Genomic DNA, 22,291 nt, shown 5'->3' on the forward strand with positions numbered 1-22,291 from the left:
GTCTTTATCAGTGAACATTTAAAGACTTCAGCTGGAAGGAATTAGTGTTAAGTCTATAATGAACTCAGAAATGACGCTGACCTGTCAGATACACAATTCCACTCGACTACAAACTGTCGTAAAAAGGACATTATTTACATTGACATTATTTCCTGTCCAGTGTCACCCAAGTGAGGATGAGGTTCCCTTCTGAGTCTGATTGCCGCAAGGTTTCTTCCTCGTATCATCTCAGGGAGTTTTTCCTCACCACTGTCACCTCAGGCTTGATACTGTAAATGTTAGACATAAATAGTGAGTTCATTTTAAACTTTCACATTTTTATTCTGTTTCTATACTTATGTAAAGCTGCTCTAAGACAAAAAGTTTCACTTACATTATAGTAGCTATAAACACACTTTCCCATCCCTCTTACTGTATTTCTCTCTTTTCAAGAAATCAGAAACAAGAATATCCACAAGCCTGATGACTTTTCTGTGCTGGAAATCTGAAAGTTAAACCAGTTAAACTTATAAAGTGCTGACACTGGAGACTCCATCCAAAAATGCTAAATAGACACCTTCTTGTAAAAAAAACGCACCTTATCAGCAATACTTGTGTAAGTTGTTACTATAGAAACAAGATTGTATTAAAATGAGGGCATAAAGCTATGATGTGTTTTCCTGCAGAACCTGCAGACCTTCTGACCAATCAGAATCAAGAAGAAGCAACCTTTTTAGCCTTTTTAGCTTTAGTATTCGTATATCATAGGTGTCTATCTAGAGTTTTTCAAAAACGTAATATTTGATTATTGTCAATAATTATTAGCAAATTTCTGATTGTTAATCTTTTTTAAAAATCATCTATTTGTCTATGATCATTTATTATCTGATTTCTGATATTATTATTTTTTTATATTGTCTATTGCAATACCATAGATCTATCACATAACACACACACACACACACACACACACACACACACACACACATACACACACACAGAACACTGTACACGCTCCACGGTCACACTATGAATTACTTGGACTCTTGAGAAACTCTGTTGATTAACTCCTGCTGTCTTAATAACTTATTTAAAAAGTCTATCCTCAAAACTCTAAACACATTCAACTCACAAAATCAATACAAGTGTGGCCAATATTTCTAACTGAATACGTATATCTTATAGGTATATACTTACACCCAAGGCTGCATTCCAATCTCCTTATGATTAAGTGTTAGATAACTCTTTATTATTATTGTGTTATTGTTGATTACTGTTATTTTATTATGTATTACTTGTTTGAATTTTTATCCTGAACTTGAATGACTTAAAAGGTGCCTATGGATAAAATATATTATTATTATTATTATTATTATTATTAGTATATTAGTAGTAGTAGTAGTAGTAGTAGTAGTAGTAGTAGTAGTAGTAGTAGTAGTAGTAGTAGTAGTAGTAGTAGTAGTATTTGTTTATTAATATTGTTATAACTGATGCATTTATGTGAATCTGTATGTCTTCCTGCAGTATCTATGCTTCTTTATTATACTTTGCCATACTATCCTATACTCTTACTCTTTCCTATACTTTTACTTAATATGAAAATGCAAATAAGCTAAACTCAATTTATACTCAATTTACTTTTACTTTTTTTTTTTCATTACACAATGCTTCAAAAAGTGTCCTGTTGTAGAAAGGACATTGATTGTTTACATTGACATCATTTCCTGTCCAGTGTCACCCAAATGAGGATGAGGTTCCCTTCTGACTCGGGTTCCTCTCTAGGTTTCTTCCTCATATCATCTCAGGGAGTTTTTCCCCACACCATCCATTAATGATTTCATTCACTTAATTTTAAACTTCAAACTCTGTTTCTATTCTTCTGTAAATCTGCTTTGAGGCGATTATTAAAATTGCTATACAAAGAAATTGAACTGAAAAGTGTACACAACCAAATGAGGGAGAATAGAAACTAATATAATGTGAAAGCCAACAATAAGAAAAAACAAAACACTTCGACGTGCAACAGATAAAATAACACAAAACAAAAAAAAACCACAGACATACACTAATAATTATACACTTATAAAAGTATAAATAATTTACGGTTTAACATCGGCCCTGTTTTATAAATATCCACACTCATTTTTATTATATTTACACCACACGTTTAATTCACTGTTCCTCAGCTGTTTGTTTCCATGAGTGAGTTTATTACCATTTCTAAAATAGGAATGATAAAAAAAACTCCACATGCGTTTCTTGAACAAAAGCCTACAAGAACATAAGCATCATTCACAGCTTGACATCTTCTGACCGAGGGCACGAGTCCAGACTAAATCAGCCTCTGGCCAGATAATAATCATTTTAAAGTAACCTGCATGAATCCTTTATTAGATTATTTTGCATGTCAAAACATTTTACAATGCAACATGAGGCAAGACTTAATTAAAACATAATCCAGATTCATATAAAGATGTCATTTTTTTGTGTAGACTTTAAAAGACAGAGCTCATAAAGCTGACTGATGATTCTTTAGGAGTTATGAGGGCTGAGAGCTCCCTCTTGTGCATACATCACAAATACACACTTCACTCCTCCACTAGTTTTATTGTCCCTTTAAATCTAAATGTAAAATGATCATAAAGGGACGATATCGAAGGCTTTAAAGCTTAGTGTAATAAGCCTGTGTCACAGAAGTTAATGTGGAGTAATAACTGCTCTAATAACCACTCTGAAGTTCCTCAGTAGGAGAGAGCAGAGTCGGTAACACGGTGGTGTGAACGCCTTGCACGAGGCAGGTGCATGTCTTTATAGCCTCAGTTCAATTATTCCTTGTTCACACCCTAACCACTCTTGTGACTTGTGACGAGACTTTTATCTTTAAAGGAAAAGTTCTACTGATTCGTCTACAACGTATTTCACAGAGGACAGAGAAAGTAGAGAAAATTTTAAAAGAAGAATGTGTAATTAGTGAAATTAACTTCCTCCTATTTATGACAGCAGTTAAAGCAAAGCCAGGAAATCATGCTTCTAACAGATTTCGGTAGATGGGTCTCAAAGTGTGATCACATGTATAAGTATACAGTATGTGATGATAAACGTCAAACAACAAATATATTTTCAATACACTTAACGTTGGTAGAAAGGATATTTTTTTTTGTAGTAAAACCTGTACACCTGTTTATTCATGCAGTTCATTCAGCTAATCATGTCTCAGCAGCAGAATGCATAAAATCCTGAAGATACACGGCAAGAGCTTTGGTTAAATGTTTACCGAACAAATAGAAGAAGCCTTTATTTTGTCATATATAAATTACAACACAGTGAAATTCTTTTTTCACATATCACAACTTTGTATATTAGTGACAAACATGACGCAGCGCCCCTGGAGCAGTGAAGGCTAGTGGCCTTGCTCAAGGGCCCAACAGTGGCAGGGCCAAGGCTTGAACCCTGATCCACCTAAAGCCTTAACCACTGCCACAGAATGGGGGGGTTGGAATTTGGAGAAAAAAATCACTGATCATCTTGATGGTCTCAGACTGGTTTGAATATTTCAGCCTCTGCTGAACATGTGATTTTCACTCACCCGTCTTTCACACATTTAATCCAATGGGGAGAAGTTTAGCAGGATGAAGTGAACAGGAAAACTAGAATAACTCAAATAATCAATCTTTACAGCTTTGTTGAACAGAAAAATCCATCACAAAATGCACAGCAATGACCAAAGTGGACTACAACAACTGAAGACCTGTCAGACAAGAACAGGAATCTGAGTGTACAGAAGGTGCAGGTGCATTAAAAACTGGTCAGTGTAATACTGGACACCAGACCAGGTAATATTTTTCCCATCTTTATCTGTACATTCGATGAACCTGTACCCAATGTACGTTCAGACTAATGTCCGTGGCTTCTTCTTAACCATCCTAAGTGAACTGATAGCCATTCAAACTAGGAAGGCTAATCAAATTCATGCAGTTCAATCAGCCAATACTGTTCATTTATTTACTTTAGTAGGGTAATCTTCACTGATGAGGAGCTATTGAAATTACATTTGGATCTTTTAGCAGCTTCAGAAACATGCAGCAGATGATACAATAGCAACTCGGGCCACTTTTCCTGCTCTCCAGTCCTTAGGTCATGTAATCACCTGTGTCTGGTAGCAGCCTATAATATGAAGGTGTTATGACTTGTCAAAAACAGCTGACGGGTACACTTAGAGTAACTCTGCTGTTATTGCCCTGTAACAGCTGATTCAGCCTTCCCTGTATGGGGTGAAGGGAGGGGAAGTAGAAGAGATTGCACTTTTATGCTGATATGAGGCCACTTTTGCCGTTGTTTCTGTAATCATATAAAGCTTGTGGCTTTGAAAGGATGAAGCTGAACTCAGATCAGCAGCAAAGCACGGGACATCAGAGATATCCATCACTCGTTTTAGCTCATTCCTTTCTTCTAAAATTCAGTCAAAAAGATATTTGGGGGAAATTTGCAGGCCCTCTATGTAATCGTTTCTGCTTTCAGGCTACATTGGAAAGCTATGCAGTGCTACTGTGACTTCCTTCATAACCAGTTAAAGGAGCACTTCGTAATGTTTTAATCTTTAGCTTTTATGTGATTACTACTGACAAGACGTTCAGCATGTTTACATGTACTGCACTGAGATAATAAACCTAAGCCTAACTGCAAGGCTAAGCGAACACTCTGTACTCAGGGTGTACACTCTGTACAACCACATTGTCAGTGTGCATATATGGATCCTTGTGCTTGACATTTCTGCTTATTTTTCTTCTTTCAATATGCATGCTTTTGACTTTAGTCTCCCGGGTTCTGACATAGCAGTTCATGACACACCATCAATGTACTGGTGTGCTCACGGGAGCTTATCAAAAAGTTTCTATGGCCATTTTGTGCTCGCTTGCCTATTTTTTGTTTTGTTTGTTTGTTTGCATTTTATGTATTCGGCTTTTACATATACATATGTTCCTTGCGGTCTTGCTTATAATCTATAGTATATATTTTAAATGGATATTTACTTCAAGTGCCCCAACACCTGCCCTTAGACTTCAAGTGTGTGTTTATTTTGGACCAACAATTTTTATTGTTGTTGTTTCTCTAGACTGGGAATCAGCATCACAGTGAAATCACCAATATACTACAAATACAGAAAAAAGGGGATATTCCTTTAATGGTGTGTGTGTGTGTGTGTGTGTGTGTGTGTGTGTGTGTGTGTGTGTGTGTGTGTGTGTGTGTGTGTGTGTGTGTGTGTGTGTGTGTGTGTGTGTGTGATGTGAAGTAATGTATAAATGTACTATGTTTAACTCTAAATACTACATTCATACATTACTTAACATGACACACACACACACACACACACACACACACACACACACACACACACACTATACTAAGGTATTCCTTTAATGGTCTTGTGTGTGTGTGTGTGTGTGTGTGTGTGTGTGTGTGTGTGTGTGTGTGTGTGTGTGTGTGTGTGTGTGTGTGTGTGTGTGTGTGATGTGAAGTAATGTATAAATGTACTATGTTTAACTCTAAATACTACATTCATACATTACTTAACATGACACACACACACACACACACACACACACACACACACACACACACACACACACTATACTAAGGTATTCATTTAATGGTATTGTGTGTGTGTGTGTGTGTGTGTGTGTGTGTGTGTGTGTGTGTGTGTGTGTGTGTGTGTGTGTGTGTGTGATGTTAAGTAATGTATAAATGTACTATTTAGAGTTACACAGAGATTTATTCCCATGAAAACTTTATTCTAACTCCACTATCATGTCTCTGTGACCCAGCTGAGAGATCCTGTGGGTTTGTGATGTCATTTTAACCAGAGAAAGTTCTTTTATAAGACGTTGTGAAGCGCGAGGCATCAGGGGACCAATCAGGTGTGAGTTGAACGCGCACGAGAAGCCTGTACCTGAGAAGCCTTCACCTGTAAACGCACTGAGTCCAAACTCAAGCAGCGTTTAGTGCCTCTGTCACCTGCAGCCACCTGCAGCCACCTGCAGCCCCTTGTCTAACACCTGAGAAAGCGTTAAACAAACAAACAAACAAACAAACAACAAACATCAAAACAACAGCAAAGTGAGCAGTCATGCCAAGCGTAAAGGTTGTGTTGTTATGTTGTCTCGGTTTGCTCGGGGTTTCACGCGCCGCTCCGGAGGACGTTTACACCAAGGTGCTTCGCCTGCTGTCTCCTGGGGAACAGAACCTGAGGGACTCCGCGCTTCGCTCCTTATTGAAGCTTGTGGAGAAACGTGTGCAGTGTAGCGGCGTGTCGTGTGGAAAGGTACGGCTCTTTTTTCGCTTCATGCCTCAGCGCACTTTAAGGGGTCGAGGTCCAAACACACACCCGGTGAGGTACAGTACCGTGTGCTACACTTTACCTCAACCAGGACTTTTACACATTTATAAACACACAATAAACACACAGAGGGTTTCATTCAAACACACAAACACACACACGTACAATTTCAACACTGGGTTTAAAATAAATAAAGAAATAAATATAAAAAACAAAACTATTAAGGACTTCAAACTGAATAGAAATAAACTAATACTAAGATACTGAAACAGGTTGAGAGTTCACTCAGTACTTTAAACATTCAACATCTCAAGCTAAAGGCTAATAAAGTCTTTCTTTTGTTTTTAAATTTTGCTATTGATTTAAAAAAAGGTAATATTGCTAAAGATTTGATGTATAACAATTCATATGTCATGACAAAGTTAATATATGGGCTAATGATAAGTCATAATAAAGGCTAATAGAGTAAAAGAAGTCAAATTTATTTGTAAATTAATAAATCAAAATGCTTTAAAAAAAGTATAGATACAAATAATGGTGAAGGCAAAGTAAAAAAAAAAGTTCAGTATAAATAAAAAAAATGACAAAGTTGTTTTGAGAAAAATAGGCTAATAATAAATCATAATAAAAACTAATAAAGAGTAAAACAAATCAAATGCATTCATGTTTTTTTTAATAAATCAAAATTATTTAAAAAAGTATAGATACAAATAAGGCTGAAGGCAAATTAAAATAAAAATAGTATTCATTATAAATGTAAAAATAAATGACAAAGTTGGTTTGAGAAAAGGTTTAATAGGCTGATAATAAATCATAATAAAGGCTAATAGAGTAAAACCAAATTAATCATATTTTAATAAATCAAAATGCTTTAAAAAAAGTATAGATACAAATAAGGCTGAAGGCAAATTAAAAAAATAAAGTTCAGTATGAAATAAAAAAAACTCTTTAAAAAAATTGACAAAGTTGGTTTGCGAAAAAGTTTGGGATTTATTTTAGGAATTTTAAGATTCATTGAGTAAAATTAAATATCAAATATGTAGTAGATTCAGTAGTTCAGTAATCTGAGCTAAAAGGGAAAACTGTAATTACAAATATTTTCATTTAGCTTTCTTTTGTCAAATCTTTACTTTTCTCAAAAAGTTTGGTTTTTGACACTAAAACAAGTTCATCTGTTTTTCTTGTCTTCACTGGAGTTTGTCCAAACGTCCTCTAATGTTTTTCACTGTGTTTCAGGAGTAATGGTGAATATTAAAGTGTATTTTTGAGGAAATAGTGAGACATTATTTAAAAAACAAAACCATTAGAAAGTTGTGCACGATCAGATGGGTTTGTAAATTTTGTGGCTTTATTATAACAAATCATGTAAAACTTTTCAATATAATGTTTGTTTCTGTAAATTTCTCAGATTGTGTCTTTACTGATGTTTGTTTCAGGAACAAGTTTCCCATGAAATCATTGTTTCAGATTTATGAGCATTAAGTGATCCAAGCATGTATACACATTATTATTATTATTATTATTATTATTATTATTATTATTATTATTATTATTATTATTATTATTATTGATAAAAGTTGCTATGACAGTCATTACATTTAACATGACGTTTTGCAGCTCGATCAGAAACACTAAAATATAATTAAACTTAACTTTTCCAAACACTTTTCTTGTACAACAGATAATTCCATACAGTATGTGTTACAACATTGTGTTCATGTTTTCTCTATTAGTATAATGTAAAAAACATGTGCAGGTGTGTGTGTGTTTGTGTGTGTGTGTGTGTGTGTGTGTGTGTGTGTGTGTGTGTGTGTGTGTGTGTGTGTGTGTGTGTGTGTGTGTGTGTGTGTGTGTGTGAATATAAAACACTGTTTTTTTAATCCAAGCCCCGACACTTGAGGGATTCCACTCTGGTCATCATAAAATATTACAGTGAAGTGCTTTGTGTTTTTGAGACTATGTGGCTTTTAGAAAAGCAACAAAACATTACAATGCAGACTGTAATTGAACTCCTGGGTAATTTAGTCATTCTGTGTGTGTGTGTGTGTGTGTGTGTGTGTGTGTGTGTGTGTGTGTGTGTGTGTGTGTGTGTATGTGTGTGTGTATGTGTGTGTGTGTGTGTGTGTGTGTGTGTGTGTGTGTGTGTGTGTGTGTGTGTGTGTGTGTGTGTGTGTGTGCGCAGTGTCTGTCAGAGGACAGTGTAGGGCAGCTGGTGAGTAACTACTCCAGCTCCAGTGGTGTGCAGGTGGACGGCTTCTTCAGGTTGGCTGCTGGATGCTCGCTGCTGCTCAGCTCCCCTTCAAACACCTGCACAGCCATCAGAGAGGGACGCTGGGAGCAGGAGACCAGGCACTTCATCCACATGCTGTTGGACCACAGTGAACACAGCCTGGAGGAGCTCTTACATGATATCCAAGAGCATTATATGCCTGAACATCATGAGGTAAATATGAGGGGGTAAATATATACGGGTCATACATTTCATGCAATTCACCCAACCTGAAAGTGAACGTAACATTTTGATTTCCCTTGCAAATACAAGTTGAAAAAAAAATAAATAAATAAAAAATGAGACAAATTGCTGTGAAACTAAGAGTCTCTTGATAATAGATGATGAGGTCATTTCCTGCGCAATGTTTGTGGCTCATTCAGAGAGACTAGCTAGAGGTTCAATAACCAGTAAAAGACATTCAACTCTTATTGACTTTCGCAATACATAAAGGTTTATAGGGTTTAAACTGAATGTGTTACAAGGTAATGTGTCACAACTGCACACTTCTGAATCTCACAACCTGCTGCACTACACACATCAGCTGCAGCATGGTCCGGTTGGCTACGTGGGGTAATTAGCGTGACAGGATGACAAACGATCTTTTCAGAATAAGGAACACACAGGTATAAAACGAAACCAAGCAAGGAAAAGTCCATCCACCTTATAGCTAAACATATAGTATAGAGAGATAATTAAGATGTAAGTCAGACTCGGATACATCAGACGTATAATTTGTCCACTCCGAAGATTTATGTACATATGAACGTCCCAAAACAGGTTCTGATAAATGATTGACACCGAGCACTCTTGGTCAAACGATTCTCCCGTTTGCAGCACTGCCTCACTCTGGCTGACATCCTGAACGAGAGCGAAGTGACTCTGCCTGATGGAGACCATCATCACACTGACCATCACACTGACCTCTATACTGTGTTCGGTGTCCTACTCTACCACGTCTTACTGGGAGACTGCATCACCTCTCACAGCCTTCCTCCTGAGGACTTCTTCCTGGATTACGTATTCACCCACTACGGCCCAGACCGCATCACTCTTCAAGGTTTGTCCTCTTCAATAATGCTAAATAACCTCAAAACAGCGTGTCATTATCACGAGCGGCGCAGATCACAATCTGTCTTTGTTGTTCTAACGTCGTCATCATAGTGGCCTCATTCTGATTTTCACAAAAACTTTTTGTACTGTTGAAAATTCTGTAAATGTTACGCTGTTAAAAAAGGAAATGCACGAATGAATATCTGAATATCATGTCATTATTAATGCTGAACTATGAAACTATACAGTAATAATATAATATAATACTTATTATCAGACATTACTTACAAAAAAATAGTATGTCAATATTTACAGTATAATTGCACACATATGATCTAGTTTAATATATTAAAAACATTTAATATTAATATAGCATTACGTAATATATTATTTAGCATTTTAATATTATTAATGTTTAATAGTTACACATTGGTACAGTATGAATGGGTTAATTGTGATTATTTCTTTTTTTTATGGTTTTAAGAATAGGATTTTTTTTTTTATATTTGTAGTATTTTATACTTATTAATGTAATAATATCATTTAATATATAATATGATATCATCTACGGAGCAATAATTATATGCCGGTCTGCACATCGACCGGGATTTCGAGAGGTTTTAGAAGCCTTCGGGTGATCTGGAAACTTTTCAGCTGCCAATTTTGCAACATCGAATCATGTTAGTGCCCCAGAATTGGAATTTCTCTGATATTTCAGTCTATCACAAAAAAATTTAATATCCACTGTGTAATGAGCTCATGCGTTTCTCTTAAAACAATATTTCTTTACAGACCTCGACAGGTTGATGAAAGCTCTGAACCTGGGAGAGAAAAAGGCTAATGACGTTGAGCATGACCACAGCCACGAGACCCATAATGAAGACATGAGACTCATCCAACATGATGAAGAGGGCCTCGGGCAGAGTCGCGATGTGCCTCGGGCCTCCAACAACAGCTGGGACACGGTAATTACTGAGCCACTGGAGTAATTACGTCCAGGGTCGTTCAGCTCCATCGACGTCGCCTCTTAGTCTTGGCACGTCAGCGTCGGTCATTACACGGCCAGCTGAAGCCTTGGCAAAACGTGCCACACTGATCAAGCTGCTTTAATTTGGCTGCTCCAAATTCTAAACGTAGCTATTATAAGAGCAGTCGTCCAGCTGCGTACAGATCAAGCATAAGTGGGCGATGATAAAGTGCTTTCAGAACGTGTGCCATTGGCTACTTGGGGGCACATGGGAAATTCATCTACATGACAGAAATATAAATGAAGTGTATTCTGTCGAGGGCAAAGAAATCATAATTTAGTGGCGACGAGGGGGCCAGTCATCTGGCAGAGCACGATATCACGCTCCAGGTTGTGACACGGCGTGACAGCGGCCGATCAGCGCGGACGGATATCGAGACACGTGTTGCGAGATTATAGCGATTCATCTGAAGACTCAATTTCATCTGTCTTCAGTAATCACAGTTTAAGCGCATTAGATAAAGACACATGCAATCTTCCAGCCAGTCTGTGATGAGTACTTAAAAATCTGCATAATGTCGCATCTAATTTTGGGAATCTGTTATTTGCAGCGTGTGTAAACAGCACTCAGTGGCATCATGTTTACGGAGTAGCAATCTCGCCCTGTGTGATTATCGTCTTATGGAATCGCATCATGGAGAAAACGCTCATCCATTTTGCACTAATATTTTTCTCATTTACTTTAATATCAGATTTATATGCTTATTTACTTTTAAATATTTAATCCTAGCGTATAAACGGTTGTTCATTGCACTTTTTCTTCTTACGCCACTCCTAAACGTGTTTTACAGTGTAACTGAGAACATTGGCTCTCTGGCTGCTTTTAAATCTGGGTGCTTTTATTTTATTGTGTATTTCATATTTTTGTCATTTTTATGAATGAGATTTTATCATCCGTACTTTGTCGAATCTTTATAAAGTACACAAGACGTGACGATAACGATCCTTATTAAGTATTCGTTTATTTACTTTAGTTTATTTTGAACATACTGAATGTGCTTCTGGAAATTGAAGTAATAAAGAATCTTCTAAGCGTATTGTTTTTGCTGTGCGTTCAGGGCTGTTTCAGTGCCAAGGAGTTGCTGATGATCTACCAGATGAACAGCTCCGGACTGGACAGAGATCAGTTCGCTCGTCTGAGCCCAGCTCTGATCCAGCAGCTCCTTAATAAATCCTGTACTGAGACCAAACCCGCCCCGACCCCGGTGTCCGACTCCCTCAGCACCACAGAGCGTAAGTCTCCAGCCTTTCGGAGATAAACACCAAACAAGGGAAGCACGATAAGATCTGAATCAGGCTAATCCATAAATTTGATCCATTAATCCAACCTGGTATTTGCTGATGCTCTTATTGTGTTTCAGAAGAGCAGAAAAATCCTGCAACTGCTTTAACTCTTTTCCTAAAACATCACTTCCTAAAGAGTTTTGTTCCCCTTACGACAGCAAAACACCAGCACATCATGCTTTTAATCCCTTTAGAGATCCATTCTCTTCCTTACAGTGTCCTTAGTGTTGAATCTGTACAAAGTCTTTCATCTAGAAATTCCTGGTTTCGGATTTCGTAAAGATTCTCGAGCTTCACTTCTGTAACCAATTGTGCTGATGATCCGGAAGTAGAATTAAGAGAAGCAGAGATCACGTCATGCAAGTTTCAAAGTAAATGGAGTTATAAATAAAAATAAAACTTAAGAGGTTCTCTTGAGCATTTACATCTACAACATCTGGCGACTTACATTTATCTTATTTATATAGCTGAGTAATTGAGGGTTAAGGGCTTTGATCAGGGGCCCAGGAGCGGCAGAACGATAGACCCGTTATTCGAACTCACAACCTTCCTGTTCTGTAGTCCAACATTTTGACCACTAGGCTATGACGTCCCCCAGCATGTCAACCATCGACTGTGTTTCTATCAGTAACTTCATCCGAAATATTTACAGAACTCAAAGCTGAGCCGCTTCCTCTCTGCAGGATACGTGTACGCTACCCTGGCCAACACGCTGATCTGTCTGACGGCCATGTTCGGGATCGTGGTGCTGCTGTGTACGACCTGCAGCAGCCTGTTCCAACTGTGCATTCAGTTCTGCATCAGTCTCGCCGTGGGCTCGCTGACGGGTGACGCGCTGCTCCACCTCCTTCCCACGGTGAGAGAGCCAGAGGAATTTATTCATTTGTACAGTTTTAGTGTGTGTGTGACGTTTATTTAACATAACTGTACTGATATGTGGAGCTGAGACAGCAGACACATCGCATTACATTTCTAGGTTGCGTTTCTAGAATAATTTCTGTGTCAAAACTGCTGTTAAACACCCGATAAAGTACACGGAGTCCGGTGGTAAATATAGATAGCTGGATGTTAACGAAATCATCATTTTTTAGAGATATTTAAGTGTGCTGCTATTTGCAAGGTATGAAGTATTGTTTACCCCTCGATAACAAGCCGATTCACTCGCAGGATTGTGCCTTATTCAAATCAGCAAAATGACTCATGCCTTTTGCACACATGCCATAATGAATATGCGATTTATACGAATGATATGCAAATATATGGATTTGTCACTAACGGTGTGATTTACCTCAGCCACGTTGCATTATTAATATGCATAATTATGCATACGTGTGACAGTTTGAGTTTCCTCAGCATAGCTATTGAGAACAATAAGTTCATCCAGAAATCTCTTACATGTCATATCATTTAGATTTTTTTCCCTACCACACTACGTAAGCATACGCAGAAATGATCAGACCCAGTCAGAGACAGAGGGAACAAACATGCCGGACGTGTGGGGTTTAAATCTGTACCCGATTAATTCATTAGCGCTTTAGCTCTAAAGCACCAGCTCGCTCCGTCCCACACAAACACACGCTCTGTCTTAACGTTAATGCGTTCTTGTGGGCGAGACAAAAAACATCGCAGCTCCACACGACTGTTGCTGAACTGCTTCCCAACTCAGAGCTCAGCCTGAACACTCTCGTCCATTTTACTGCAGGAGAATCGCTCACCGGGCCTGTATGAGATTTCCTGCCTCTTATTTCCCTCGGGTCTGCCTCTCCCGGCAATAACGCCTCCGCAACTTCATCCGTCCTGATGCTTGTCATAAGTACATAACAGGCAACCTGTCACACGATGTCAACAGCATGAGTGAGAAATAACAGGATTATGGCAGGAAAAAGGAGCAGCGTCTAATTGAACGGAAGGCCGAAATTGCTTTTCAGGGCTTTTGGGGGAAACTGGGGGAAATACAAAGTTTTGGTTAGATGTAATTGCATCGTCAGGGTTATGATTTGATGTTATGTTTTTTGTCTGTGTGTGTGTGTGTGTGTGTGTGTGTGTGTGTGTGTGTGTGTGTGTGTAGTTCTTGGGCTTACATGTGCACAGCGATGGAGCAAGTGAAACCGCACATGACTCTACATACATCTTCAAACTGCTGGTTCTTTTGGGAGGGATCTATTACTTCTACCTGATGGAGACCATGTTCTCAATCTTCACTTACAAAGACAAACACTCTCCTCACCATCACCATGCTGTAAGTTTGGCTCTATTACACAAAAAAACGGCTGAGAAGAATCCTTTTAAATGCGGAACAGGTTTATAAATGCAACACTAGCAAGTGCTGAGGTTCATGTGCAGCTGAATAAATCCTACAAAGGGTGAGGAGGTGAAATACTGTATATGCTGCCAAGCTGTCTGTTGCTGTAAGAAGTTCCCGGTATGTGGTGAGAAATTACATCGAACAAGTAGCTGATCTGACTGTACACACTGAGGGGACACGTTATTTATGTATCGGATTACACTTCTACACTCAAATTGGAATCGAATTTGATTCAGTGTGTTCATGCCGTCACATAAATCAGATTACACCGGGTTTGCAGATTTCTTGATTCAAGTCGTCCTTTCAGAACGTTTCTTAGTTAAGTTAAATCCTAAGACGTGGAGCTTGACCCGACATCCCGGCCGAAGCGGAGCGATCTTGCTCCATTCCACCATCATAATAACACCACAACCCTTTTCCTGACCAGCTCTGCGTCTCTGTGTTTGTTCAGGAGGACGTCGAGCCGCACCACTGCGACCACGGCAAAGTGCTGCAGATGTACCAGAAGGAGCAAAAGAGCAAACTCTCCACCTCCCAAGCAGACCTGGTAAGACATGACATTCACTCCGCACGGCTTCATTAAGAGGAAATACGAGCCTGGGAAAGTTTGGCCCGGAGCGAGACGAAACGAGAGAAGGGGACGGACTGGAATTTGTGGAATCCCAAAGGACAGAGAACACAAGCGGGACTGCTGAAAATGTTCACTAATCAGAAATATCAAATAAATTCTAAATTCATAATTAAAGGAGTCCCACTGAAAGGATAGTAATATAGTAATAACCTGCACTGAAATAAAGGTAATTTTACATTTTATTAGCTGACAGCAGAGCTTTTATTTTTAATGACTTACTGACTGATCTGTCTCCAGATACAAGATTTTAAACTGCAATATAATTGAGAAACTATAAACTAGATGGATCCAGTGCAGTGGAATAGCACATGGACCGCCACCTGCAGCTTCACAAACTGGACTGTAGAGTTACAAGGTGTAAGTGAGAGACAGACAGAGAGAGAGAGTGAGAGAGAGAGAGAGAGAGAGAGAGAGAGAGAGAGAGAGAGACTCCATTTATGAAATTTACATCAACATATTTTTAAAGAAACCTTCACAATATAAATCTGTGTGTGTGTGTGTGTGTGTGTGTGTGTGTGTGTGTGTGTGTGTGTGTGTGTGTGTGTGTGTGTGTGCGTGCGTGCGTGCGTGTGTGCGTGCGTGTGTGTGTGTGTCCATTATCGTCCCAAAGGAGACTGAATGTTTTAGCCCATTGTGCCGTGACTCAGTCACAGAGTGTCCTTTTCTTCAGTAATTACGCTCCTCAGGTTCAGGACCTTTTCCTCTGGCAGTGAACCTGCCGAGTGAATAACTGTCTTGTCTTAGTAAGACATGTGGCTTTTCTTTTCTTTTTCTTTGCTTCGCAGGTAGATGGAGAAAAAAAGTCCTTCCCAGAAGCAGAAGAAACCCCTCGTTCAAGAGGTGAAGCTCCATCATGCTGAGTCATCCTGAGTCACCTGGACTCTGCTGATCACACACATAATTACATGTTAGCCAGTAGTAACAAGTAGGGCTTTATAGATCCCAGCACATGCCTCACTTTTTCCTTCTTCTCCCGTTTAGAGCAACGCCTGCTTCCGTATATGATTACAATCGGCGACAGCATTCATAACTTCGCAGACGGTCTGGCCATCGGCGCCGCCTTTTCAGTCTCCTGGCGCTCGGGATTGGCTACATCTCTGGCTGTGCTATGCCATGAACTTCCACATGAGCTAGGTGAGAGGAGTTTCCGGTCCTCATATATTTTATATATATATATATATATATATATATATATATATATATATATATATATATATATATATGCAAGGGTTAAAGCAGGGAGTCCCATATCTGGCTGATGTTGAACAGCATGATGAGCTCATTGGAATTGAATGGAAGTGTCGTGCATCTGATGTGTAAATACCTTTTATTGTAAAAAAAAGTATTTGCTAATTTAGACTCTAATATATCATATTCCAGTCTTTGCGTTTTCCCGTATTCCTATAAAGCTGCTCTAAAAGCGTTAGAAAAATAAAGATAACACTGAATTTAAATGAATTCTTCCAAATTCTTTGTAACTTGGCATACAATATAGAAATGAGCACCTTTGATGGAGTTAAGGCTCCTGCGTCTTCTACATGTTATTTCTTTATGACGGCACCGCATTAACGTCATCAGCAGGAACACACTAAACATCTGAAACATCCGTGCTTGCTAAACAAACATTATCGGCTGTGTAACGTATACCGCTCGTGACCACAACACACCACGACCGAGATTTTAATTAGAAGGTCAGTTACTCTTTTCCATACAAATTGAAAAATATCAAGCTGTGCCCGATACACAGCGATTCAATCTTTTCCTCATTTCTGTTTTCAATTTGGTTTTCCAACGCTGCACACACTGTGGGTCCCAGGATGTCTCTCATTTAAAAACGACGCTAGTGCGCGTCCTACTGCTTTTCATATTTAGCCAAACCTTAGAAGACGAGCTGCCACGAGGAATAAACGGGTGGGGAAAAGTACAGAACGTTATGAGTTAAGTGGAAGTATACGCTTGTGTCCAAATATAACCTGATTAAAAAGTCTACTTCGCCGTGCTGCTGATGGGCTTAGTGCACCGTTTCTTCTGACTTTATTTATCATACTGATCAAAACGCATCTACATCATACATCACAAGGTGTTTCCAACTGAGTTTTTATCAGCTCACATTCCGTTAAGCAAGGAGAAATAAAAAACATTTAAGTGGCAAGCTGTTAAGGAAAATTAATCAACCAGGCAGTGTGATGAAACAGAGCAAAAGCAATTTCCCAGTAGCAGCACAACCCAAGAGTTTACACCACAGCTGCTGTAATCACTCGTTCCTTCACCAGCCGTCCTGTTTTTTCCTCTCGTGAAGTTGCTACGATGACAAAAAGCTCGTCATGTTACCTATTAACCTTAAAGTATGCTGTCCTGAAGACCTAAACATTACCTCTGTTACTGGAGACTCCTTGCATTAGATTCCTCCAGTTAGATTCCACTTCATGAGGATTTCGGACCTTCGGTGACAAGATGCTGACCACAAAGGTTCTCATTGAGGACAACAACGTCCTGATGAATACACAATTGTCAGACTGTATATAATTGTAGAAAGGACATTATTCATAATAACACGGTGTTTATAACAGTTTATAATCACACTATATACTGTAGTGTCACCCACATGAGGTTGAGGTTCACTTTTGAGTCCGGTTCCTCTCAAGGTTTCTTCCTCTTCTATCTAACAGAGTTTTTCCTCACCACAGTCGCCTCAGTCTTGTTCATTAGGGATAAATACAAACACATTTAAATCTAAGTCTAATATTAATCTTGAACTTTTTCTACTATAGTTTGTATGTTCTGAAAAGATTCATTTGGAAGTTAAATGAAGCAGAAATGCTGAGAATATACTAAAGTTAACAGCAGGGCAAAAGGTAAAAATAGTTGTGATCTCATTAACTACTTTTTAAGTACTCGGAAAGTCTAAACGAAATTGTAAGGAATAAAAGTACACATCCTCTGCGTGAGCTGAAAGCGAAGCTATTTTACCTGCCAATAAAAAAAGTAAACAGGATAAAAGAATGAATTGAAAAGTTCAGTCGGTCTTAACGTCTTACTGTTTTTGCTGCTGCGTGCAGGTGATTTTGCTGTGCTGCTGCACTGCGGTGTGTCGGTGAAGAAAGCTCTGCTGTTAAACGTAGGCAGCGCTCTGACCTCCTTTATCGGTCTCTACACCGCTCTCTCGATCTCCACCGACTCTGCAGCCAAAGAGTGGATAGCAGCGGTCACGGCAGGCCTCTTCCTCTACGTAGGGCTCGCCGATATGGTACGTACGGCATACGACGTCTCTACAGGAGAGGGAAAAGTTTACACGCCCTCGATTCGATATTATACAACGGAAAACAATTAATAGGAGTTGATTGAACTTCTCTTAAACAAAAGACACTCAAACATGCTATTAAATAACCATGAAATTATTTCTTTTAAAAACAAAAGGGATAAATAAGTGGCGGTTTTATACAGTTTTCACATGTATACAGGACGTGAATGTATTTTTATATTTTTTTTGGAATTTCTAACAAACGAACACATAAATGTTTAATGATCTAATTCATTCTCAATAAAAAAACATTGTAGAGAGTAAAAAAAATGCACGATTAGCAAATACACTACGCTAAAAGTACTATAACACACCCAATGTTCCAATAATAAAAAGTTACATAGCAGCACTCATTTCTGTGGCATGTTTTACAAAAAAAAAAAAAAAAACCTATGGCATTTTCCTCTCTATTTTAAACCCTCCTTTTTTCTTTGACCCAAATATGTGGTATGATGTATGATATGTTGGGCCTCAAACATAATGCACCATATTCATGGTGTTAAAAATAGAGCATCTTACATAAGCAAGCAGAGTAAGTACAATCTTCAGTAATCCATCATCCTGTCAGTATAACACCAGTCATTCTATTAATGTACAACCGTGAAAACCAAAGACGGTTACTAGGTAAACCAGACACTCACTAAAGCACTGCTGCATCTCTGTTTCTTCTCATCCGCAGCTTCCCACCATGATTCACGTGGACAGCAAGAAGCCATGGATGACATTTCTGCTGCAGAATCTGGGGTTGCTTTCTGGCTGGGGAATCTTACTGCTGCTCTCTTTTTACGAGGACAAGATAGGCATCTAGAGAACTTTTTTTTTTTAACCCCTGATAGTCAGGTTAATTTATGTCTTGCTTCTAGTCCAGGGCCCGTATTCATAAAGATTCTTATAGGAAAGAGGTTCTCCTAGTGATGTAATTCTAAGAAAATACTTTGAAATGTTGGCGTTTGCCCTTAAAATTAAGGAGAAGATCGTAGTAAAGATTAAAGTTCTTCATAAAGCATCTTAACCCTTAAAACAGCTCATAAGGTCAAAAGGTGTTAGGAGTGGTGAGGAGGACGTTTAAGAGGACCAAGAGTTTCTTTAGCAGAGGAGAAAATGTCCAAAATGTGAAGAGGGAGGATAAACGTGTTGTATACAATATGTAATAATGACAGTGAGTTAATAAGATGATACAGATTAGATGGTGTAGGGATTCTTTGTGTGACTAATCATATTAGAGATCACATCTTTGACACAGCGCAGAAACGCCATATATAATCACAGTCTTCCAAAGAACGTCACCTAGTAACCTAGTACCTAGTAACACCTAGTTAAGCCCCGCCTCCTGACTAACATTTTTATATTTTTCCTTGTTCAGAGTTGCTCTGAGTTTGGTCCTGAATCACTCTGAAGATAAGATTCCTAGTTAGAAATGTTTAAGCTAAATTGGGAGCTCTCTCAGATCATACAGTCTTTATGAATACGGGCCCTTATATATGTGTGTGTGTGTGTGTGTGTGTGTGTGTGTGTGTGTGTGTGTGTGTGTGTGTGTGTGTGTGTGTGTGTGTGTGTGTGTGTAAAACCTTTTTTTTGTTCAGCCATTTTGGCTGAAATATTTTTGGTGGCCACAGTTCAGTGTATGTACTTGTTGAACATCCAATTCCATATCTAGTCCTAGTCCATAACCTCCACTCTATTTACCTAGTCATTTCCACTAGATGTTGGACCATTGCTCTGGGGCTTTGTGCTCATTCAGCAGGAGGTCTGGAGTGTTCCATTTCATCCAAAAGGTGGTCACTGGGGTTGAGTCAGAGTCAGAGCTCTGAGCTGGACACTCAAGCTCATCACTCCATTCTTCTCAAATTATGACTTAATGGAACTCACTCCTCCTTTCCAGTGAAGGGAAATTGTAATTTTACAGCATACACACACATTCTAGACAAGTGTGGCACACCGTGTCAGGAAGAACCACGTGTGGATGTGATGATCAGGTGTGCACTAACATTTGGCCATATACATACGTTAAAATGCAGAACTTCCTCCTAAAAATTCATAAAAACATATAATGGCCAGAAATAAAAGGTAGATGTGGATTGTAGTTGCTGACGTTTGTACATTGCATTTTTATATTTTTCTTCAGAAGTATATTAATGATATTCCAAATGTATAACGATCGATAGTAATGTTATGGTTGTTTTTTGTTCTGTTATCAATTTATGACCAAACAGATAAGTTTAGCAGCTCGATATTACACAACAGTAAACAAGGCAACACTGCCCCTTTTTTTTTATTCACTAAGTGTATATACTGTACGAAACGTGCTTTTTAAGCCGACTGCAAATAAATACAAATGGAATTAAACATTTTTCTTTGTTACTTATTCTTTATCACATTGGTGGGGCTTTGAGTTAAAAACTCAAGGAAGCTAGTTCTACAGTAGGTTGTTAAATGTCAGAATATATATAGATATATATGTCCTCACTCCTGGGACTTGAGTCCAACGTGTACAGTATGCTCACCTTCACAAACAACTAAGGTGGGAAACTCAGATGAAGCATGACATAAAATCAGTTTTTAATCGAGAAATGCTTTACTCACTACACTTTAGTGGAAGATCTTTTGTAGAAGAATTTTGCCTGTTAGGTGATTCTGTACAGATAAACCATGATCCGTCTAATCAAAGCCAAGCTAAGAAGGTTTAAAGGTCAATTTTGCTTCCAGGTCGAAAACTGCTGCTGTTTCCTTTTCATTCTTTAGCTCCAGAGTCTTGACCCTACTTTACAGAACATATTGATTTCTAATCTACAGTTTCAAACGAAATCCTTGGAAAACGTGGCAGCTTTTATATTGTAGTTTCAACCTTTCACAACAGCAATGACCTTACTGAACCTTTTAAATCTGAACAATACACAGCACCGACTCAACGCTTCTATACGTCTTACATCATTTCCTTTTCTGTGCAAAGCCTGGAGCTATGAATAGTTTTTCCTTCTTAATCACTGTGCTGCTTTTTGATACTGCTTTCTAACCACCTCCTGGAATTCCCATGCCAGGCTCTAGCCTGTTTCTGATCTTATCTCACTAATAAACATCACTGTGTCATCTTTGGCCAGAACACCAATCTGTCACTGCTACTTTTACTCGAGGTGTTCCTCAGGGATCGGTCCTCGGCTTGCGCTTCGTCTTTATTTAAACGCCACCCTGGGCTGTGACGGTTGTTACACTCCCAGTTTTCACTATCATGATGAAACCAAGGTCCATTTTAGCTCAAAATTTACAATGTACCACATTTACACCATCACTGACACACTGGTGTACTGTTGACATGCAGCTATGGATGGTCTAAAGTCTGAACCCTGATAAAAACTGAATTATTAATTAACCTTATTCTTGAGATTTTTTCTTCCCCCTGCACCTAATAATCATCAACAGCCTTGCTATAAGCATCAACCGAATGATTGGTTGCAAATATACAACATGGCATTTGACATAGCGACATTTCAAATACAAATGGGAAAAAAAGAAAAAAAGATATAAGTAATTTTCAAAATTCTAATTCAGAAATAAATAAATATAAAGATAGATAGATAGATAGATAGATAGATAGATAGATAGATAGATAGATAGATAGATAGATAGATAGATAGATAGATAGACAGACAGACAGACAGACAGACAGACAGACAGACAGACAGACAGACCAATTATCCACAAATGGAGGAAACATGGAACAGTGGTGTACCTTCCCAGGATTGACCGGCTGACCAAAATTACCCCAAGAGCACAGAGACAACTCTTCCAAGATGTCACAAAAGACCCAACAACATCATCAAAAGAACTTCTTGCTGCTAAAAACTGCATGTGTGTGTTATCCTGACTAATATTTACATTTGTTTGATGATCTGAAACATTAAAGTGTGAAAAACAGTACAAAAAAAAATCAGGAAGAGGCAAAGACTTTTTCACCCCACTGTAGTTACTTCTGTTCAAGCTCTACTCATTCCCCATATGCATTAAAAGGGCTTCAAAGCTGTTGTACCTTAGTGATTAAGGTGTTGGGTTACCAATTGGAAGGTTGTGAGTTTAAATCACATGTCCACCAAGCTGCCACTGCTGGGCCCCT

General features: G+C 38.5%; 1 protein-coding gene across 1 annotated transcript; it reads left to right on the top strand.

Moving 5' to 3' along the window:
- The first annotated feature begins 5,730 nt into the window (after positions 1 to 5,730).
- On the top strand, positions 5,731 to 20,533 carry slc39a4 (solute carrier family 39 member 4). Its single transcript, XM_027175519.2, has 12 exons — positions 5,731 to 6,298; positions 8,496 to 8,756; positions 9,420 to 9,642; positions 10,428 to 10,600; positions 11,721 to 11,895; positions 12,630 to 12,802; positions 14,015 to 14,185; positions 14,703 to 14,798; positions 15,668 to 15,722; positions 15,864 to 16,016; positions 17,942 to 18,129; positions 18,863 to 20,533. The coding sequence occupies exons 1-12, from the start codon at positions 6,104 to 6,106 to the stop codon at positions 18,989 to 18,991; spliced, it is 1,992 nt and encodes a 663-aa protein (XP_027031320.1). The 5' UTR covers positions 5,731 to 6,103; the 3' UTR covers positions 18,992 to 20,533.
- The last annotated feature ends 1,758 nt before the right edge of the window (positions 20,534 to 22,291 follow it).

The sequence above is a fragment of the Tachysurus fulvidraco genome, chromosome 24 (genome assembly GCF_022655615.1).
Source record: "Tachysurus fulvidraco isolate hzauxx_2018 chromosome 24, HZAU_PFXX_2.0, whole genome shotgun sequence".
NCBI classification, from domain to species: domain Eukaryota; kingdom Metazoa; phylum Chordata; class Actinopteri; order Siluriformes; family Bagridae; genus Tachysurus; species Tachysurus fulvidraco.